Raw genomic sequence first — 18,432 nt, 5'->3', positions numbered from 1 at the left:
TCTTTTGCATTGGGGGGCTTAGTTAGCAAGGACCGTCCTAGGGAAGATCACAGATTACAATCACACTCAAGAATGAAAAGTTGGATACCTGACCCTTGATTGGCACACAATTGAAGGGTGGCATATCCACCGTGTGTTTAGTGCTTGCTATTTGGCGCTTACCCCTCCCTACTAAAGGAGTTCTGTTTCTTTTTCCAAGAGAACTTCAAATGTCCTGAAGGTGTTCTGCAGTTCATGCAGGCAAGGGCTTAAAAAGATGATGAGAGGAAGAGAATCAAGATGTTTTCTTCTTCTGAGCCCCAAGAGAGAACTCATAAATTCTGGCAACCTCACAAAAACAAAAGTCCAAATTCATGGTGGTTTTTGTGACATTTATGGTATACAACTGTAATCTTTTACTTTGCAACTTGACCAATTCTGCATGAGTTGTCGAAGGTCTGGAGAACCCAAAAATTGGCTCCAGAAGCATCTTTCAATGAAGCCGCAGCTCTAAATGATTTCATCACTGCACATATATTAGGTATGCTGGCAACTATATACCACATAAATCAGCCTGCATCTAAGCCTGCTGCAAAGATAATTATTTCATCATTCACTTTCATTGAGTAAATTCCAGTGTTGCCTGACTTTTGCAGACTGACACTTTGCAGCTATTTCATGGAGCCTCTGTTGAGTTTGTGATTATTTTTCCTAGGATGAAACTGAATTCCGAGATAAATTATCTCCAATCAACATTACTTTGAATTACAGTTTGGACGAATCCACCTTTAAGGAAGGCCTGGAAGTGAGACCAATATTGAACTACTACAGGGAAAACGTTGTTAGTGAACAGGTAAGTCCTTTGCGGTCTTTGATGGCATTTTCTCAAGCAGACTCTCTGGGATGTTGTTCTTATGGCTTTAAGATTAAAACCAGCTCCTTTCATTTTTATTTCTGCATGCAGACATGGAATATTTGGGAGTTTTCCTACCATGTTTCCTGAAACACTGCATGATTGTGTTTTTCGGAAGCCTTTCCTCTTGTGCAACCAAGATTTAATTTGTTCAAAATGTGGCTGTAATGGAAGCAATACAGCTTGTAATCCTCAAGCCATTGCCAGAGTTGCATTCTTTACAGATATTTCGGAGGGCATTGGAATTGGGCTATTATGTAAAGTGGCCTATATTGGGAGATCGCCATGAAATGTGGGCTATTGGCTTGGGTAGAGTCATGCATAGTGAGAGGAAAGCTCTGGTTCTGTTTGTGGCACCGTTCAGAATTTTCAAGAAAAAGGGTGTGATTCAGATTTTCCTGGATTGTTCCTGATGTGTGTTTATACAACACAGGCTCACATTCTGGTAGACTGTGGAGAAGACAATCTGTGTGTTCCTGACTTGAAGCTGTCAGCTAGACCGTAAGTTTAAATAACTAAACGTGTGCATTCTATGTAATGGAATTAGAGGTATTTATTTAAAGGTTCTCTGGAGAAAGTATACACTTCCAATGACCACCAAAAGTATGCTGCGTGAAATTCTTGAGCTTGGCTACACTTTGGGTTAGTCTGTGGTTTGGGTCAGTTATTTGGCATTGGTGTCAAATGACACACCCTAAGATTTTGCCTGGGCCATTTCATCTTTCAGCAAAACTGAAAAAAAAAAGTTTTTGTTGAAAGTAAACTTATTGATGGGGTGACTCGGGTTATATTTACTTGCCTCAGTCAAGTAGACAAAGGATTCGGACAGGCAGGTTCCATCTACACTTTCAACCAAACTTTTTTTTCAGCACCCCATGAGTCAAAGTCATCCTTAAAACTGTCAGAACAAAATTAATGTTAACTTACTGAACAAATAAACTTAAATAGTACTCTATGGAGTAAAGCAGAAGGTGTCACAAAATCGAAAAGAATCAAAGGGCTTCACAGTTGCCAGTAATGGACGCCCCCATTCCAGCACTGGAAATTGCACTGCATTCTGTTATGGGAAGACATAGACTAGGATGTAAAACATCCTGTGGTCAAGAAACAGATTTGTGTTCCTTTCCCTCCCGGGCACTATCTCACTGCCAGTGTTTGGAATGTACTTGGTAACTTCTCAGAGGGATTTCCCCCAGATTTCATAATTTACCAACTTCAAATGCAATCGCTTTGAGTAAGGTTAAAAAGTGCAATAGGTATTTCCAAATGTTGGTTTGATTTGCAGTTCTAAGTGAACTATGTTTCTTCAAAATACTTTGAAATCCTCTATCGGTGATTTAAGATCTTATCGTATCTGCCTACTTTTTTCCCCTCTCATTATTTCCTTTGCATTAATCTCTCCCTCTTACTTTCTAAACCACCTCTCTTCCTTTTATTCCATTGTCTGTTTTCTTCCTAATGTATGTTTTCAGTGAAGTGCTGAAGCTGCTTCATTTTGGCTTGTAAGTGAAATGTTAAATTTGCAGGAATTTTGTTGGTAGATTGTTAAATATGTTGGTAGCTTGAAACTGACCACAGTGCATGGATTTACATCACTGGAATCTGAAAATGTTATAAATCAATACTTTTTTTTTTTTTGAGAAATGGTTGTTAAACATTTACCAACACACTACTAGATGTTTTCCTGCCCTTTTTACCCAGAGATGATTATCTTGCCTCTTCCTACCATCTCTTCATGATGGTCCATCTTCTTTTTTTGCATTTACCATTTTTCTTTTCCTCCTTAATAAATCCTTAAATAAAATATTCATGAAGCCAAGAAGTAGAGTGCCTAATACTTCTTTTTAAACTGCATTTTTAGAGATAAGCATCAGGTAATCATTGGAGATGAAAATCACCTTATGCTCATAATAAATGCAAGAAATGAAGGGGAAGGAGCATATGAAGCTGAACTCTTTGTAATGATACCAGAAGAGGCAGATTATGTTGGGATCGAACGCAACAACAAGGTAATGCCTGCAAATTATTTGAAGTCAAGAGCTAGGTATATTTTTGAAGTCACGTAAATGTTAAGAAGGGCCATCTTAGCTGAGAGTTTCTTCCTCAGTAAAAGACAGTAAAATGATACCTTCTTTTGTTAAATCATCACAGCAATGAGCCATGGAGGTGGGGGGAGGCTTACACAGTGTTAATATCTTCTTTGCCGTAGTGCAAAGATAAATTGGCCAAAGATTGAGAGCTAAGGCAAAAAAGAGAACAAGACTGACTGAATGAAGAAGCTCACCAATGCGATCAAAAAGCTAAACTCCCAAGCTAATTCCCTGTCTTCACTGGCTTTTCTAGCCTTGCGTTGAGTTCTTTCAGTTGCAAGCACATGTCAGGAAGCCTGGTTTTCTTTACTGGTTAGGGAAGAAGGTCCAACCAATCCCTGCTCAGCACTGATAACAGCCTGGACTGGCACCGGAAGGGGAACAAGGTCCTTCCCCTTTCTTCTTGGTCCACCTTGTCAGAATTATGACCAGGAACAGCCTGGTCTTCCTCATTTGCCATTCCTCAATGCCACTATTTGTTTAAATGACAACAATGCTATTTATAGTCTTCCCTTTCCTTATCAGAACATGAATCTTCCCATTCAAAGCATCCTCCAGTTCTGCAGTGTCCTTAATCACTTGGTCTAGAAAACCATTATAAATACATTGTAGAATAACAGAGAAAGCTCCTCAGTGTCGAAAATATACAAACTCACAATTAAGGGTAAATCCCAAGTGTGACGTTTCCTTCACAGGGTGAGGTGTAGCGTAGGTGCTCCTTAAATACTTGCTGATAGCGTTGTTCATTTAGCTTAAATGTATTAAATGTCTACTAGTTTCCAAATACCACACCCCCTGAGGACCGCATCCATTTGAATGATTGAATAATTTGTATTGAAAACTAATTCTTCTAAAGAGATGTTAACAAACTGTTGTTGTGATGTTGGTATTTTAAAGACATTTAAAAACTTAGGGAATATAAAATTCTCTATTCACATTTCTAGTCTCATGATTTCTTTTTGTTTTAGTTGAATCCTTCTTAGTAAAAAACAAAAAATTAAAAAATCCAGATGGGTAATGATAGAGCATCTTTAACACTGGTTTAAAATCCTTATGTGTTTCTGTTGAAGAAATGTATAGGAAAAAAGAAGCTCCAAAGTCATCAGATGTTATACATTAACTATGTCCTGCTGTTTTATGTATGTTAGTCATATCTTAATAAAGTAGTTTTTTAAAAAATAGTCCTAAATTATTCTTAACTCTTCCATGTTAACAGTGAGGTTGGATAGATAGAAAAAATCATTCCATTTCTTTTCAAGAGTATTTGCAACTCTCCATTCAGCTTTCATTTCCCTGCTATTTCAAACATGAAAATCAATATAAACCCTAATTTCTCCAGTAAGTAGTTCTTATAATTAGCCCATATTCTTCTTTCTTGAATTAATTGTGTTTTTGTTTGTTTGTTTGTTTTTTGTTGTGTGTGTATGTGATTTATTTATTTATTTATTTATTTATTTATTTATTTAGAGACAGGGTCTTGCTCTGTTGCCCAGGATGGAGTGGAGCAGTGTGATCATAGCTCACAACAACCTCCAATTCCTGGGCTCAAGCAAAACCCTCATCTCAGCCTCCTGAGTAGCTAGGACTACAGGTGTGCACCACCACGCCTGGCCAATTTTTGTATTTTCTGTAGAGAGGGAATTTTGCCATGTGGCCCAGGCTGGTCTTGAACACATGAGGTCAAACGATTCACCCACCTTGGCCTTCCAAAGTGCTGATATTATAGGCACGAGCCACCCTTGCCCAGCCAATTATGTGATTTTTTTTTTAATCTTCTTCATTTCTCTATTAAAGTCACTTTAAGATAAAAATAAATAAATAAGAATAAATGAAGTAATTATATACACAACTTATAAAAATGGTGTTTAATAACCACTTTGATTTGAAGATGTCATTTCATAATAAAATCTCTACAAGCAAAAACAGAAAAATGTCGCCTACAGATACTTACATGCAGATAATGTATTAAACAAACAAAAACGAAGTTTGAGAGTGTTTTGTTTTTAATATTCTGTTTTATTTCAGTTCCCTTCTTGTCACTCCACCCCCGACTTTGCTTAACAAAGGACCTATTCTAAAGTGTTCTTTTAGCAAAACATCCAGTTTACTGTTGGTTTGGTTGCATAGAAAACACAGGAGAGCACTTAGGATTCTATCTTCGGCTGTAAACATTACAAGGGACATTATCTGTAATCTCGAATGATCCCTTCACTACTTTTTTCTCCGTCAATTTCCCTTTGGCAGAGACTTCCCTCGGTCTTTGAATTATACGTGACTAAGCCACATTCTAATTTCTTCCTTGTTTTGAAACAGTTTGAGGTTTGTGTACCTTTTGATTTCAACTCAGTTCAACTTTTTTTTTTTTTTTTTTTTTTTGAGACGGAGTCTTGCTCTGTCTCCCAGGCTGGAGTGCAGTGGCCGGATCTCAGCTCACTGCAAGCTCCGCCTCCCGGGTTCACGCCATTCTCCTGCCTCAGCCTCCCGAGAAGCTGGAACTACAGGCGCCCACCACCTCGCCCGGCTAGTTTTTTGTATTTTTAGTAGAGACGGGGTTTCACCGTGTTAGCCAGGATGGTCTCGATCTCCTGACCTTGTGATCCGCCCGTCTCGGCCTCCCAAAGTGCTGGGATTACAGGCTTGAGCCACCGTGCCCGGCCAGTTCAACATATTTTAACCATTTCTTCCTCAAGGGGAAAAGTATTAGGCATTATCTGATTGTAAGGTTGGCTATTCTTTTGTTGAAAACATTTGTCTTTTTGGAAAATGTAAATGCTTATTATCTCTTGCTCCAGAAACCTTAGTTGAGCCAGCCTTTATATTTCCTTTGGGTGATTTTTCTCCTTAATTTTTCTGTGAAAAAGGTGTATGTGTTTTACATTTATCATCATGATCATCATTATGATTGTAGTAAGATACACATAAGATATAATTTATCATTGTAGCCATTTTCAAATGTACAGTTCAGTGATATTATATTTACATGGTAGTGCCACCATCACCACTGTCCACCTCCAGACCTTTTTCATCATCCCAAACTGAACCTCTGCAACCCTTAAAAATAATTCCCCATTGTTCCTTTCCCCAAGCCCTGGTAAGCACCATTCTACTTCCTGTCTCTGTGAATTTGGTGATTCTAGGGACCTGTTATCATCTCTTCTTCAATCTCTCACAGCTGCCTCACCTTCAACATGTCTGTATCTAGACTTTTGGTCTTCCCACTCACACCCCTCTTCCTTTTTTTTTTTTTTTAGTTGAAATCTTGCTCTGTTGCCCAGGCTGGAGTGCAGTGGCATGATCTTGGCTCACTACAACCTCTGCCTCCCTGGTTCAAGTGATTCTCCGGCCTCAGCCTCCCAGCTAGCTGGGATTACAGGTGCCCACCACCACGCCTGACTAATTTTAATATTTTTAGTAGAGATCAGTTTCACCATGTTGGCTAGACTGATCTTGAACTCCTAACCTCAAGTGATCCCCCAGCCTTGGCCTCCCAAAGTGCTGAGATTACAGGTGTGAGCCACCACATCCAGTTTCCCTTTCATTTTCTGTGTATGAGAATGACACCAGCATTCCCTGGCTTCTAACACCTAAAGTGATGCCAGCCTGGATGAGGGTGATGACAGTGGCAGTTGGATGGAGAGAAGGATATGAACTAAAGAGATTCTGGACTCAGTCCATCCAACAGCCACCGTCACCACCTTCATCCAGGCTGGCATGATCTTTTGCCCAGATTATTGCAACAGTCTTCCTAGTTCATCTTGCCAACTTGTTACCTCTAACCTAGAAAAAAAATCCATCTTTCTAAATCGCGAATCTGAGCATGGCACTCTCTTCAAATCCTCACTAGCTCCCCATTGCTTTGAGGATAAGATCCAAATCCTTCAGATGACGCATGAGGCCCTTGATCATATCACTCCCACTTGCCTCCTCAGCCTCATCGCTAAATGCTGACGCTTCCAGCCAGCTTGAATTCCTTTTCCATACCTGTAATGACACGGAGAGCTTGTTCCAGCCATTTCTCCTTCCAACACACTAACTCTGCTCCCTTATCCTCTTTATCTATCTTACTTATTTTCACTTCTTTTCACTCAACCTTCAAATAATAATTGAGACAATAAAAATTGAGGCTTATTAATAACTGAGACAATAATAATTGAGGTGGCTAACATTTATTGAACAACTGCTATGAGCTGAGTAATCTTCTGAGTCCTTGAATGTATTTCATTCTTATAACAGCCTTATAGAGAAGCTGCTGTCACTATCCCTGTTTTATAGATAAGAATAAATTAAGTAACATGCCCAAGGTTATACAGCTATTATGTAGTAGAAGCAAGTTCAAAAATCAAACGTTAAGTCCAGGTCCCTGTTTGTTTTGTTTTTTGTTTTTGTTTTGTTTTGTTTTTTTGAGATGGTGTCTCGCTCTGTCATCCAGGCTGGAGTGCAGTGGCGTGATCTCAGCTCACTGCAACCTCTGCCTCCTGGGTTCAAGCAATTCTCCTGCCTCAGCCTCCCTAGTAGCTGGGATTACAGGCGCCGGCCACCATGCCTGGCTAAATTTTGTATTTTTAGCCATGTTGGCCAGGCTGCTCTCAAACTGTTGACCTCAGGTGATCCACCTGCCTCGGCCTCCCAAAGTGCTGGGATTACAGACGTCAGCCACCACCCCCGGCTGGAACCCTGTTCTTAACCACTGATATGCACTGCCCCCATCAGCTTAGATGCCACTTCCTCCAGGATGCCTTCTCTGATTGCTTGGATCTATGTGCAGGTCCTCCTTTGTCACACTATTTATTTATCCTATCGTAAAATCTCCCCAACTCTACTGCAACTGTGTGTTTCCATTGCTGTTACAATTGCTTAGAATTACTTGTTCCAGTTGTTAAAATAACTAAGAATTCAATGAGGACAAGGGGTCTTATGTGTCAGGCCTGATAAATAGTGGGTACACAGTTAATATTTTCAGTGAAAGAAGAACACTGTAAGAGCTATAAATGGATTTAAAAAAGAATGTCCCTGGAACTGCAGAGGAAAATCATCTAGAAATGTTCAGAAAAAGTTCATTGTTCCTCTTATTAAAGAGAGGAAATAACCCTTAAAAAAAGAAAAAGGGTGGAGGGGATGTGAAAGGGAGAAAAAAATTCTCTGGTTGATGTCAAAGAACTATTTCCAGAAAGCTGGGGAAAAAACTGTACATATAACTTTTAACCTTTAGGTGAGATAAAAAAAAATATATTTACTATAGAAACTAAATCCTTGAATTACATTCAAGGGACATTTGAGCAGTTATGAAAGATTTTTCTGGGTTTTGTTTTTTCTGTTTTCATGACTGAGTTAATAATCCCCACACAAAGCCTCTCTGTGTGATTAGGGGTTAGATATGGATCCTTAAGAAACTGAATACATAGTAAACCTATCTTTGAGAAGAAAGAATGTTACCACTTTTAACATAACTGTCTTTCAGGATATTTGAAGAGAGGATGTATTAAATTGTGCCTCCAAATATTAGTGATCCATTCCTTTCTCAACAACTAGGACAGATGTTTCCATGTGTCTATCTGGGGAATTCTGGGAGCAGGGTTATATACTTAGTTGCATATTTGTCTGTTTCATTGTAGCCTTCTCTTTTACAAGAAGGTGTCAGTTGTCTCTACTCTGTTGTTCCTGAACCGTCACTTACTTTGTGTCCAAGGGTGCTCTAGACATTAGGACTAGAACAGACACAAAAATCTCTCTGCCTTCTTGAAGCTTATATTCTCAAAGTGTGTGGTTTACCTACAGAATTCTTTAGCTAGATGCCTGGGGAATGTTTCATGTTTTTTGCTTGGGTTTTGGGTTTGGGTTTTTGTTAATAAAATAGAAGGAAATGGAGGATCGTTTCTGAAACTTTACATTATTTTCTTATATAAAATTTCGATAACAGAAAAAGGATAAAAAAATAAAATAAAATTTCAATAGAGCTGACAGATGGATAAATGGTCATTATATTGGGAACCCTCTTCCAAACCTATCACAGGGACTGAAATTCCCCCAAAATTTGCTCCTTTATGAAAGTCCTCGTACTGCAAGCTTATGTTTGGGAACAAGGGTGACAGATAATATACTGATGGCATATAATAAGTTAGAATGAAACAATGGAGAAGTGTAAGTAGCTATGGCTACATGCAGAATGGGACCATAGGGTTTGAGGTATGGAAAAAGAATAGGGTAGAGAGTGAGGAGTGGGTTTCTAAGCAGCTGGGAATAGCATGTGGACATGAAGAGGAGCTGGAAACCAAGGGCAACCATTCCAGAACAAATCTGTATTTCCCCTCTCATCTGCTCAACCTTGAGAATTTGACCAGTAGATAGCTCCCAGAACCTCTTCTAACTTCAGTTTGTATGAACTCTACTTGGAATAGGATATAGGGGTAGGAAAGGAAATAGGAAGTACTGCTAAATATGAAGGCATTCTCTTTACATCTGAAATAATGAAGAACGGAAGAAAGTCAATTGCATGATCTCAAAATGGGACCATAGTGTATAGAAATTGGTGTTCAAGGCAATTCTCTGGCAAATGATGATTGAATCTTATGATAATCTATACATATTACGATCATTTTGTTTTTGTAAAGCTTAATAGAATAAACTTATTTACTCATGTTTAATAATTTGTGATTTTCATGCTCTGAGTTTCCCATTAACATTAGTGAAGATATTGTCTAAACTATTTATATAAATACATATTATGCGTTGTCTTCCTTAATGAAACACAATAAATATGCTTACCCACCCAATACATTTATTTCTAAAATTTAACTTTTACTTTTCTCTCTCTACTTTCTCTTCTGAGTTAAGAGTCATCAATTACTTTTTTTGCACTGTCACCCTCCTGGGTGTTTGAGATCCAGGGGAGCTCCCAGGCCCCCAGCATGGCTTTTGTGTCAAGATGTCATTTATGCTGCCCCCTAAATCCCCTGTTCTTTCCCATTGTAGGGATTTCGACCACTGAGCTGTGAGTACAAAATGGAAAATGTAACCAGGATGGTGGTGTGTGACCTTGGGAACCCTATGGTGTCTGGAACAAATGTAAGAGAGAACCAGAAATACTGACCGATTTCCTTCTAACTGGACTTTACAGGGAACAAATGGAAAGCTCTCCGATTACCACTCAGCAACTCAGCACCTAGCAGCAACAACAAATTAGGCAGGAAATTGCCAGAGTAGTGGGATTTCACATTACAGCTTACACAGAGTGAATCGTCTCAGGCTACAAACATAGAAAGAGGCAGGCTATTCTATGCTTTCTCTTTAGACATAACTCTTGCGTGTCGTTTAGTTGCAACAAATCTATGCAGACTTTGTTTTTACTACAGATATTTTCTTTAAATACTTTTTATTTGAATTTCAAAAGAAATGCAATGTAAGTTAAAGACTTTAAAAATAACCAACTTAGGACAAAGATTTTAGCAATGGCAATTACATTAACTTTTATTTCGAATATACCTCCTATATAAATATCATTCAGAGTATCTTCACATTTAAAAAGTTATCATAACCCAGTTTTTTAATCAGCTTCACCAAGTTTATATTTTCCATTATCTTACTTTAAGAATTACACAGAAAATTGTAGTTTTATAGCAAGGAGAAAAAATAAAGATTAATAATGATCTCCAACGTGCATGTGAAAAAATAGTTCTTTGTTCTCCTCCTCCTCATCCTTTTTCTTGTACTTCTCCTTTTTGTTTCCAGGTTTAGGAAATTTCCATTTGGGATTACTTGTGGACAATAAATAAATAAATAATTATACATATTTTTTGGAGATGGAGTCTTGCTCTGTCACCTATGCTTGAGTTCAGTGGCACGATCTCAGCTCACTGCAACCTCTGCCTCCTGGGCTCAAGCGATTCTCCTGCCTCAGCCTCCTGAATAGCTGGGATTACAGGTGTCCAACAATACGCCTGGCTAATTTTTGTATTTTTAATAGAGACGGGGGTTTCACCATGTTGGCCTGGCTGGTCTCAAACTCTTGACCTCGTGATCCACCTGCCTCAACCTCCCAAAGTGCTGGGATCACAGGCCAATATGTTCATTTTATCCCATTACAGTTAAGTATATGCATGGTAACTGGTAATAAATATTACAGTAAGCAATTATTTTATGAAGTAAAGTCAGAAAAAGAATTCTGAACCCTGAAAGTATTAACAAAGCTTACATAAATTGAACATACATAGTCCTCTATACAAAATTAGATGTTTATGATTACCAGTGAAATAGCCTGTTTGAAAAAAACTTCAAGGAAAGTTATCATTATGTAGGTTTGTATTAAAACAACTTCCCAAAGTTTATTCCAAAGAGTGCTAGTCCCCTGAGAGCAGCCTTGAAAAGGGAATTCTATGGTCACTGTTGAATGTCACGTCCTTCCTTGGAAGATTCAGGTATGTATTTACATTTTTAAAGATGCTGATAAGTCTTTCAGTTAATAAACCTTTTAGCCTGATGTTTCATACTTTTGCTTGAGCATTTGAAACTTTTCTCGAGTTACAATATTATGCTAGAATGATATTTTTGCTCTTTTATGCTATAATGTTGCCTCAATCTTGGGTATTCAAAAATGTGCTGAAAGTATGGCCGGGCGCGGTGGCTCAAGCCTGTAATCCCAGCACTTTGGGAGGCCGAGACGGGCGGATCACGAGGTCAGGAGATCGAGACCATCCTGGCTAACACGGTGAAACCTCGTCTCTACTAAAAATACAAAAACTAGCCGGGCGAGGTGGCGGGCGCCTGTAGTCCCAGCTACTCAGGAGGCTGAGGCAGGAGAATGGCGTAAACCCGGGAGGCGGAGCTTGCAGTGAGCTGAGATCTGGCCACTGCACTCCAGTCCGGGCGACAGAGCGAGACTCCGCCTCAAAAAAAAAAAAAAAAAAAAAAAAGAAAGTATAGTAAACTCGCTTCATGGGGCAAAAGTAAATACATTTGTCAATGACAAGTGCATTCCTATGACAGATTATTATTGGTGATCATGGATTGATTGTCCTCTAGGTTATAAACTCAGCAGTGGGACGAGGGGAGCTTTTTAATGTTATTTTATTGAATTTTCTAAACAACCCTGTGAGTCAAGTATTTATTTTACGGATGAGGAAATTGAAGCTCAGAGAAGTTGAATGAATTGGTCAAAGCCTCACAGAGGGTAAAGGTTAGAACCAAGATTCAAACCAAGCCTTACCGCAAAGCCCGTGTTCTATCTGGTCTGCAACATGGTGAAGAGCCCTTGGATAAAAACGAATGAGTAACAGATGAGACTTTAAAATGAAGCATTGAAAGAGAGAATGGGATGTCTACACTGAGATATTAGAACATTTTTCACTATCATAGTCCTTTTATCTGGAAGCTAATGAATCGTTTTGCTAGTTTTTGAGAAAAATCCAACCACCTATTTTATTTTATTTTATTTTATTTTATTTTGAGATGGAGTTTCACACTTGTTGCCCAGGCTGAAGTGCAATGGCACGATCTTGGCTCACCACAACCTCTGCCTCCCGGGTTCAAGCGATTCTTCTGCCTCAGCCTCCCGGACAGCTGGGATTACAGGTGCATGCCAACGTGCCAGGCTAATTTTGTATTTTTAGTAGAGATGGGGTTTCTCCATGTTGGCCAGGCTGGTCTCGAACTCCTGGCCTCAGGTGATCCACCTGCCTTGGCCTTCGAAAATGCTGGAATTACAGACGTGTCCCACCAAGCCCAGCATCAATGGCCTAATTTAATATGAAGAGGGTTACCTAAGACAAAAGAGAAATGAATTGAGGTGGTAGCTAACAGTGTTAGCATTTGTAGATGATGGACCACTCATTCCTTTTTCGGTATTAGAAGTGTCACAGCTAGACCAGAGGTCATCTAAGGTTAGTCTTGAACAAAACTGGCCACCAGTATCATTCAAAGTGGAGGAAAAATGGCAGTGGTCTTAACCACAAATGTGTTTATGTGAAAGGATGTCAATTCATTTTACCAGCAAATAATCTTTACAGGGAAGTAAATTGTTTATATTCGTTTATCTCTGAGGTCTATAGAGGAAACCTAATAGCTTTCTTATCTCATTCTTTAATGCCATTAAACACATCAAATTTTATTGCATTCTGTTTTGTTATAAAACACTTTGATTTATATTCTTCTTCATTTTGCACTTTAAAAAGAATACTCTCAGTGGGTTGTGGTAAAATTCCAAATGGAAAAACAGTGCTAAAGATTTTAAAAGCATCATAAATTGCCAGGAATGTTTAGTTCTATCTAATATCTTTTGAAAATCATTTTCAAGTGACTTTGTATTTTAACTTAAGAAAATATTCAAGGTAGTATTCAGAAGTTTTACTTCTGATTTTTAAATAGTAAAGTCATTTCCATAGAGTAGCTATAGTAATATAAGATATTTATATGCCAATAAGATTCATAACAAGTTGCAAATTTTCTCATGGGAAAACTTTTTTTAAATGGTGGGGTCAATGAAAGTGCTTTAAAATCAATGCCATGAGATCTGGTGTTTGGTACTAGTTAAGGACACATGCACCTCTTACCAATATGAAATTGTCACATCTTCAATGGTCTTTGTCCCAGGCTGATTGTTCTATAATGAAAACCAACATTAGGTAGCCTCTATCGCAATACAGTAAGTTTTCTGTCACTAGAAATAAGCAAACAAAAACAAACTCTCATCTTTTGGCAATTTTGGCAATTTTTTTTTGTTTTGTTTTGAGATGGAGTCTCACTCTATTGCCCAGGCTGGAGTGCAATGGCACAATCTCGGCTCACTGCAACCTCCACCTCCCGGGTTCAAGCGATTCTCCTGCCTCTGTCTCCCGAGTAGCTGGGATTACAGGCACTTACCACTACACTCGGCTAATTTTTGTATTTTAGTAGAGACGGGGTTTCATAATGTTGGCCAGGCTGGTCTTGAACTCCTGACCTTGTGATCCACCCACCTTTGCCTCCCAAAGTGCTGGGATTACAGGAGTTAGCCACCCTTGCGCCTGGCGTCTTTTGGCAATTTTTATTGCACTGCTCCTATAAGCCAGATTCTAAGCTAGAGTCTGGCAATATAAAGATAAAAACATACAACCTTCACTCAATAAGAAACTCAAAATTAGCAGTGTCATAAGTTGAGTGGTGGAAGAGTGGTAAAAAAGGAGACAGAGTATAAAAAGGAGGACAATTTTGCCTGGTCCAGCCCATAGAATCAGAGAATGTACTGCAGGAGATATCTCCTGTCCCGAGCTTTGAGGCGTGATTTAGGAGTTCTTCAAGTAGAAAAGGCAAGTAAAAGCTAAAAGTCTTCTGAAAAAGAGAGAGGAGGCTAATAGAAAATTGCTCCTTTGGAATTATTAAAAACTTCATCTGGCCAGGTACGTTGGCTTATGCCTATAATCTCAGCACTTGGAGAGGCCAAGGCGGGTGGATCACGAGGTCAGGAGTATGAGATCAGCCTGGCCAACATGATGAAACCCCGTCTCTACTAAAAATACTGGCGTGGTGGTGCACACCTATAATCCCAGCTACTCAGGAGGATGAGGCAGGAGAATCACTTGAACCCGGGAGGTGGAGGTTGCAGTGAGCTGAGATCATGCCACTGCACTCCAACCTGGGTGACAGAGCAAGACTCTGTCTCAAAACGGTAAATAAATAAATAAATAAAATAAATAAATAAATAAAATAAATAAAATAATTCTTGCTGGGGCATAATGCCTTATAATTAAGACACAACTGGGTTTCATTACGGGCTATACCTTTTATCAACTGTGATATTTTGAGCAAGTCACACTGAAATGAGAAAATACATACCTATAGGAGTGTTTGGAGCAATGAATGATATGACAAATGTAAAGCCATTAGGACGGTACGTGATTTGAAGCACATTCGGCAAAGGCTGGTGAACTGGTGCTACTGATTTATGACAAAAGAGATGATTTATTATTAGTTCAAATTATTAGTGATTCATGTGAATGTGAGTTTTTGTTAATGGTTTGATTCTGATACTATAGTGGCTGTGACAACAGATTTGAAAGTTAGCTTGCAGGGATTTAAATTCTAGCTCTGTGGTTTATTTGCACTGCACCTGGAGCAAGGTACTTCATCTCTCTAATCCTCAGGTTGCTGCTCAATTGTATAATGTCAGCAACAACAGCCCCTACCCCAGAGTGCTTTTTGGGATTACATGAGATCACGTGTGTAAGGCATAGTACAGTGCTTGGAAGAGTAAGTAACACAATATTACAGATGTGTTAACTATTATTTTTACTTCCTTATTTATATCACCATTGAATTTATTTTCCCCATGTTTTTATCTATTTACAGGTTATGAAAATAATAAAAGCAGTTTTAAAAATTTGGAAAAATTTAAAAGGAAAAAATAATCCGTATAACTGTAACCTCAACTAGAACATATTATTCTGAAACATTTTCCTATAATACATCCACGCTCCTGTACTGTAGAAGAATTTTGTAATTTGTAGACTTTTAAAACCATAGCTGAGGAGCATTGCACATAAACATTGTAACCTTCATTCATTGTTAATCGTTATTACATTAGAAGCATTTTCCATATTGTTGCATTGACTTCACAGCTATAATTTCAATGACTACATAAATGTCCGTTAAATAGAAGCATCATAGTTTTCTAAGTCAATTTCTGGCCAGGTGTGATGGTTCATGCTTGTAATCCCAGCACTTTGGGAGGCCAAGGCAGGAGGACTGTGTGAAATCAGGAGTTCAAGACCAGACTAGACTCTGTCTCTACAAATAACAAAAAAGTTAACCAGGTGTGGTGGTGTGCACCTGTAGCCCTTGCTACTTGGGAGGCTAAGGAAGGAGGATCACTCGAGCCCAGAAGTTGAGGCTGCAGTGAGCCATGCTCACACTACTGCACTCCAGCCTGGGTGATGGAGCGAGACCCTGTCTCAGTCAATCAATCAATCAATCAATCAGTGTCTTCTCGTGTATTTGGATTATTTTCAATTTAACACACAAAAAGGTGGCAGGAGAAGAGGCAATACACAACTAAATGGAGAAAGAGAACCAATCTATACTGTAACCTGAATCTTCTGGGGCCTGCAGTTCATTGCATGACTTCTCTCGGCTCTCAGCCACCTGGGTTAGAAGCAGAACAAAGGAGAGAGTTACAGTGATCCAGGGTGGGGTTTTGCAGTAATGAATTAACAAAATATTTTGATGTTGTGTACAAGCTACTCTCATGTAATAACTTTGTGTCCTGTGTGATTTTATTTTATTTTTTAGTATTCCCTGGGCCTCCGATTTGCAGTTCCACGTCTCGAGAAAACAAACATGAGCATTAACTTCGATCTCCAAATCAGAAGGTTAGACCTTTACCTGCCTGTATTATTGACAGCACTCAACAGAAAAGAGATCTACAGTGAAATGATGCCACCTGTCAAGGTCCTTGGCCTTAAAAGCTCATCTGAAATTAGAACCCAGACTTTCACAGCTCATTTATTCTTTGTTTTCCTCAATTATTTCAGTAATTTCAACATTTTAGGGGTTTTGAAAAAGAGATTAAATTATATAGACCAAGTTATGAGATAGCAAAATTTTGTCCTGGGCACCCTCCCACCTGCTTTACTTCCACTTTTCCTCATTCCGAAGCGCATGCCTTTCCCCACCCTAACTCCATGCTCTCAGCTGGGCATCAGCTAGTCCCTGAGAACAAAATCTGTGCAAAAAAGCATAGATTTTGCATTGGCAATCCTGAAATCTCTTCAATTTCCAAGAATGAATGAATCTCTGATGGCTTACCTGTGAGCACTGTGGCAGGATGCAGGTGAGATACTCTATTTTGAGGGCAAACCCTTCTCTAGCAATGATAAGCCTAGCCATATAGGTAGCTGCCTCTCTTTTCTAAGGCTGACACTGTTTGAGAATTCAACTGTGACTTCACCTTCTTACCACCTATTCTGTTTGCTCCTTCGTGGCTGAAAGTAATATTTTGTGAAAAAGAAGACCTGAAGAAAGTAATGTGGCATTTGGACTGGGGCTTCCAGCTGTGAACTTAAACCCATTAACTGGGTGATGGAATCAGTTGAATGGCTCTAGACCCATATTAAAAGGAAATTGAATGGAAAGTAACATACAATATAATATAATATAGTATAGTATATACTAGTACAGCTTATGAAATGTTCCTTTCAATAAGTATAAATATGTGTAGTAAGATGTCTAGTGAGATGTAAATATTTTTTGTGGTCTGCAGCTTTAAAAGTTTGAAAAACACTGATATAAACAGGACATGCAAGCCTTCTGTATTTATTTATACCATGCCTGGCATGTTGAACCCTTACTCTATTAAATGAATATGAAGTCAGTATCTACAATTTGAGTCTCAAACACTAGTGTGCAAGATGGTTAATTTCTAAGTTTATCTTAATATCTTGCAAGAAGTATCATTAGGGTGTGATAACTTTTAGAATAATGACTCCATGCAATGGATTACTTTTTAAATAACTACTTCAGCAAAAGGCTTAAGATTTTTAAAAAATATATAAAGTCTGTAAGAATGTAACAGATTTGTAAAATCCACAACCCATGTCACAAATTACTCTCCCACCCCAAACTTTGTGATAGATTTCTAGGGAGGAAGGTTTTCTCAACTTACCTTAGGTGTTCATTTCTGACCTTAATGAAATCTTTCTTGAATTTAACTTAGACATTTTCTGCTGAATTTTGGGTTTTTTAAAACTAGGTAAAATTTAGTGATGGGGTATAGATGGAATGAACTCTTCCATAATATTCCTTCATTTTACCAAAAGCATGTTAAATTATTTCTTTGTATCTATAAAAATATATTAAAGGTTTAGGAAGCCCTAAATATTTTTACTTTGGAAATCTTCTGTTGATATTTCTAAGTATCTTAAGAAAATGCAACAAAAACAGAAACAAAAAAAACAGAAAACATGTCTTGGCAAAGTACCACCATCCCTCCAGACAGTAACCTGAAGTTTCTATTCCTCTCCATCATTGTCTGCGCCATTGATCCTCCACTGACATGAAGCTTTGTGTCACCTGGGGAAAGATACATCTCTCATAAAATACACAACCTTTGTATAGAAAGGAAGTCTGGTACAAAGCAAATTCATTGATATTTCCTCCTCACTCTTGGTTGAAGTTACCAAAGAGGATGGATGCAATTAGTAGTTCATCTAAGAAGCAAAAGACACTAGGTAGTGTTCTAGAGGCCTTCGCCAAGTCCATCCTGTAGATCATCATTTAAATAATGAATTCAGTAATGAAGTGTCGAATTTGCTGTAAAATAGAAATGACCACATTCTTAACATTCCCCTTCATCTAAAACAAAGGGTCATGACTGATTACATTCCATTTCTACTCATGACTATTTTAACATTACCCTAAAAAAATATAAAAATGCAGAAATGCAGAAAGAATTGAAATATACATATAGCATTAAATTCCCAAAACATA

General features: G+C 38.4%; 1 protein-coding gene across 3 annotated transcripts in view; it reads left to right on the top strand.

Annotated features, from left to right (window-relative positions):
• ITGA8 (integrin subunit alpha 8) overlaps window positions 1-18,432 on the top strand; it is a 215,194-nt gene that overhangs the window by 109,138 nt on the left and 87,624 nt on the right. For all 3 annotated transcript variants that reach the window (XM_033208788.1, XM_033208786.1, XM_033208789.1), the window contains exons 18-22: window positions 695-832; window positions 1,326-1,393; window positions 2,754-2,901; window positions 9,952-10,044; window positions 16,237-16,316. In XM_033208788.1, coding sequence (XP_033064679.1) covers window positions 695-832; window positions 1,326-1,393; window positions 2,754-2,901; window positions 9,952-10,044; window positions 16,237-16,316 — 527 coding nt within the window. The remainder of the gene's footprint in view (window positions 1-694; window positions 833-1,325; window positions 1,394-2,753; window positions 2,902-9,951; window positions 10,045-16,236; window positions 16,317-18,432) is intronic.

Source organism: Trachypithecus francoisi, unplaced genomic scaffold (assembly GCF_009764315.1).
Source record: "Trachypithecus francoisi isolate TF-2019V2 unplaced genomic scaffold, Tfra_2.0 Lachesis_group9, whole genome shotgun sequence".
NCBI lineage: Eukaryota > Metazoa > Chordata > Mammalia > Primates > Cercopithecidae > Trachypithecus > Trachypithecus francoisi.
The sequence above is the reverse complement of the archived record's forward strand: the minus strand, read 5'-3'. Positions and strand labels throughout refer to the sequence as shown.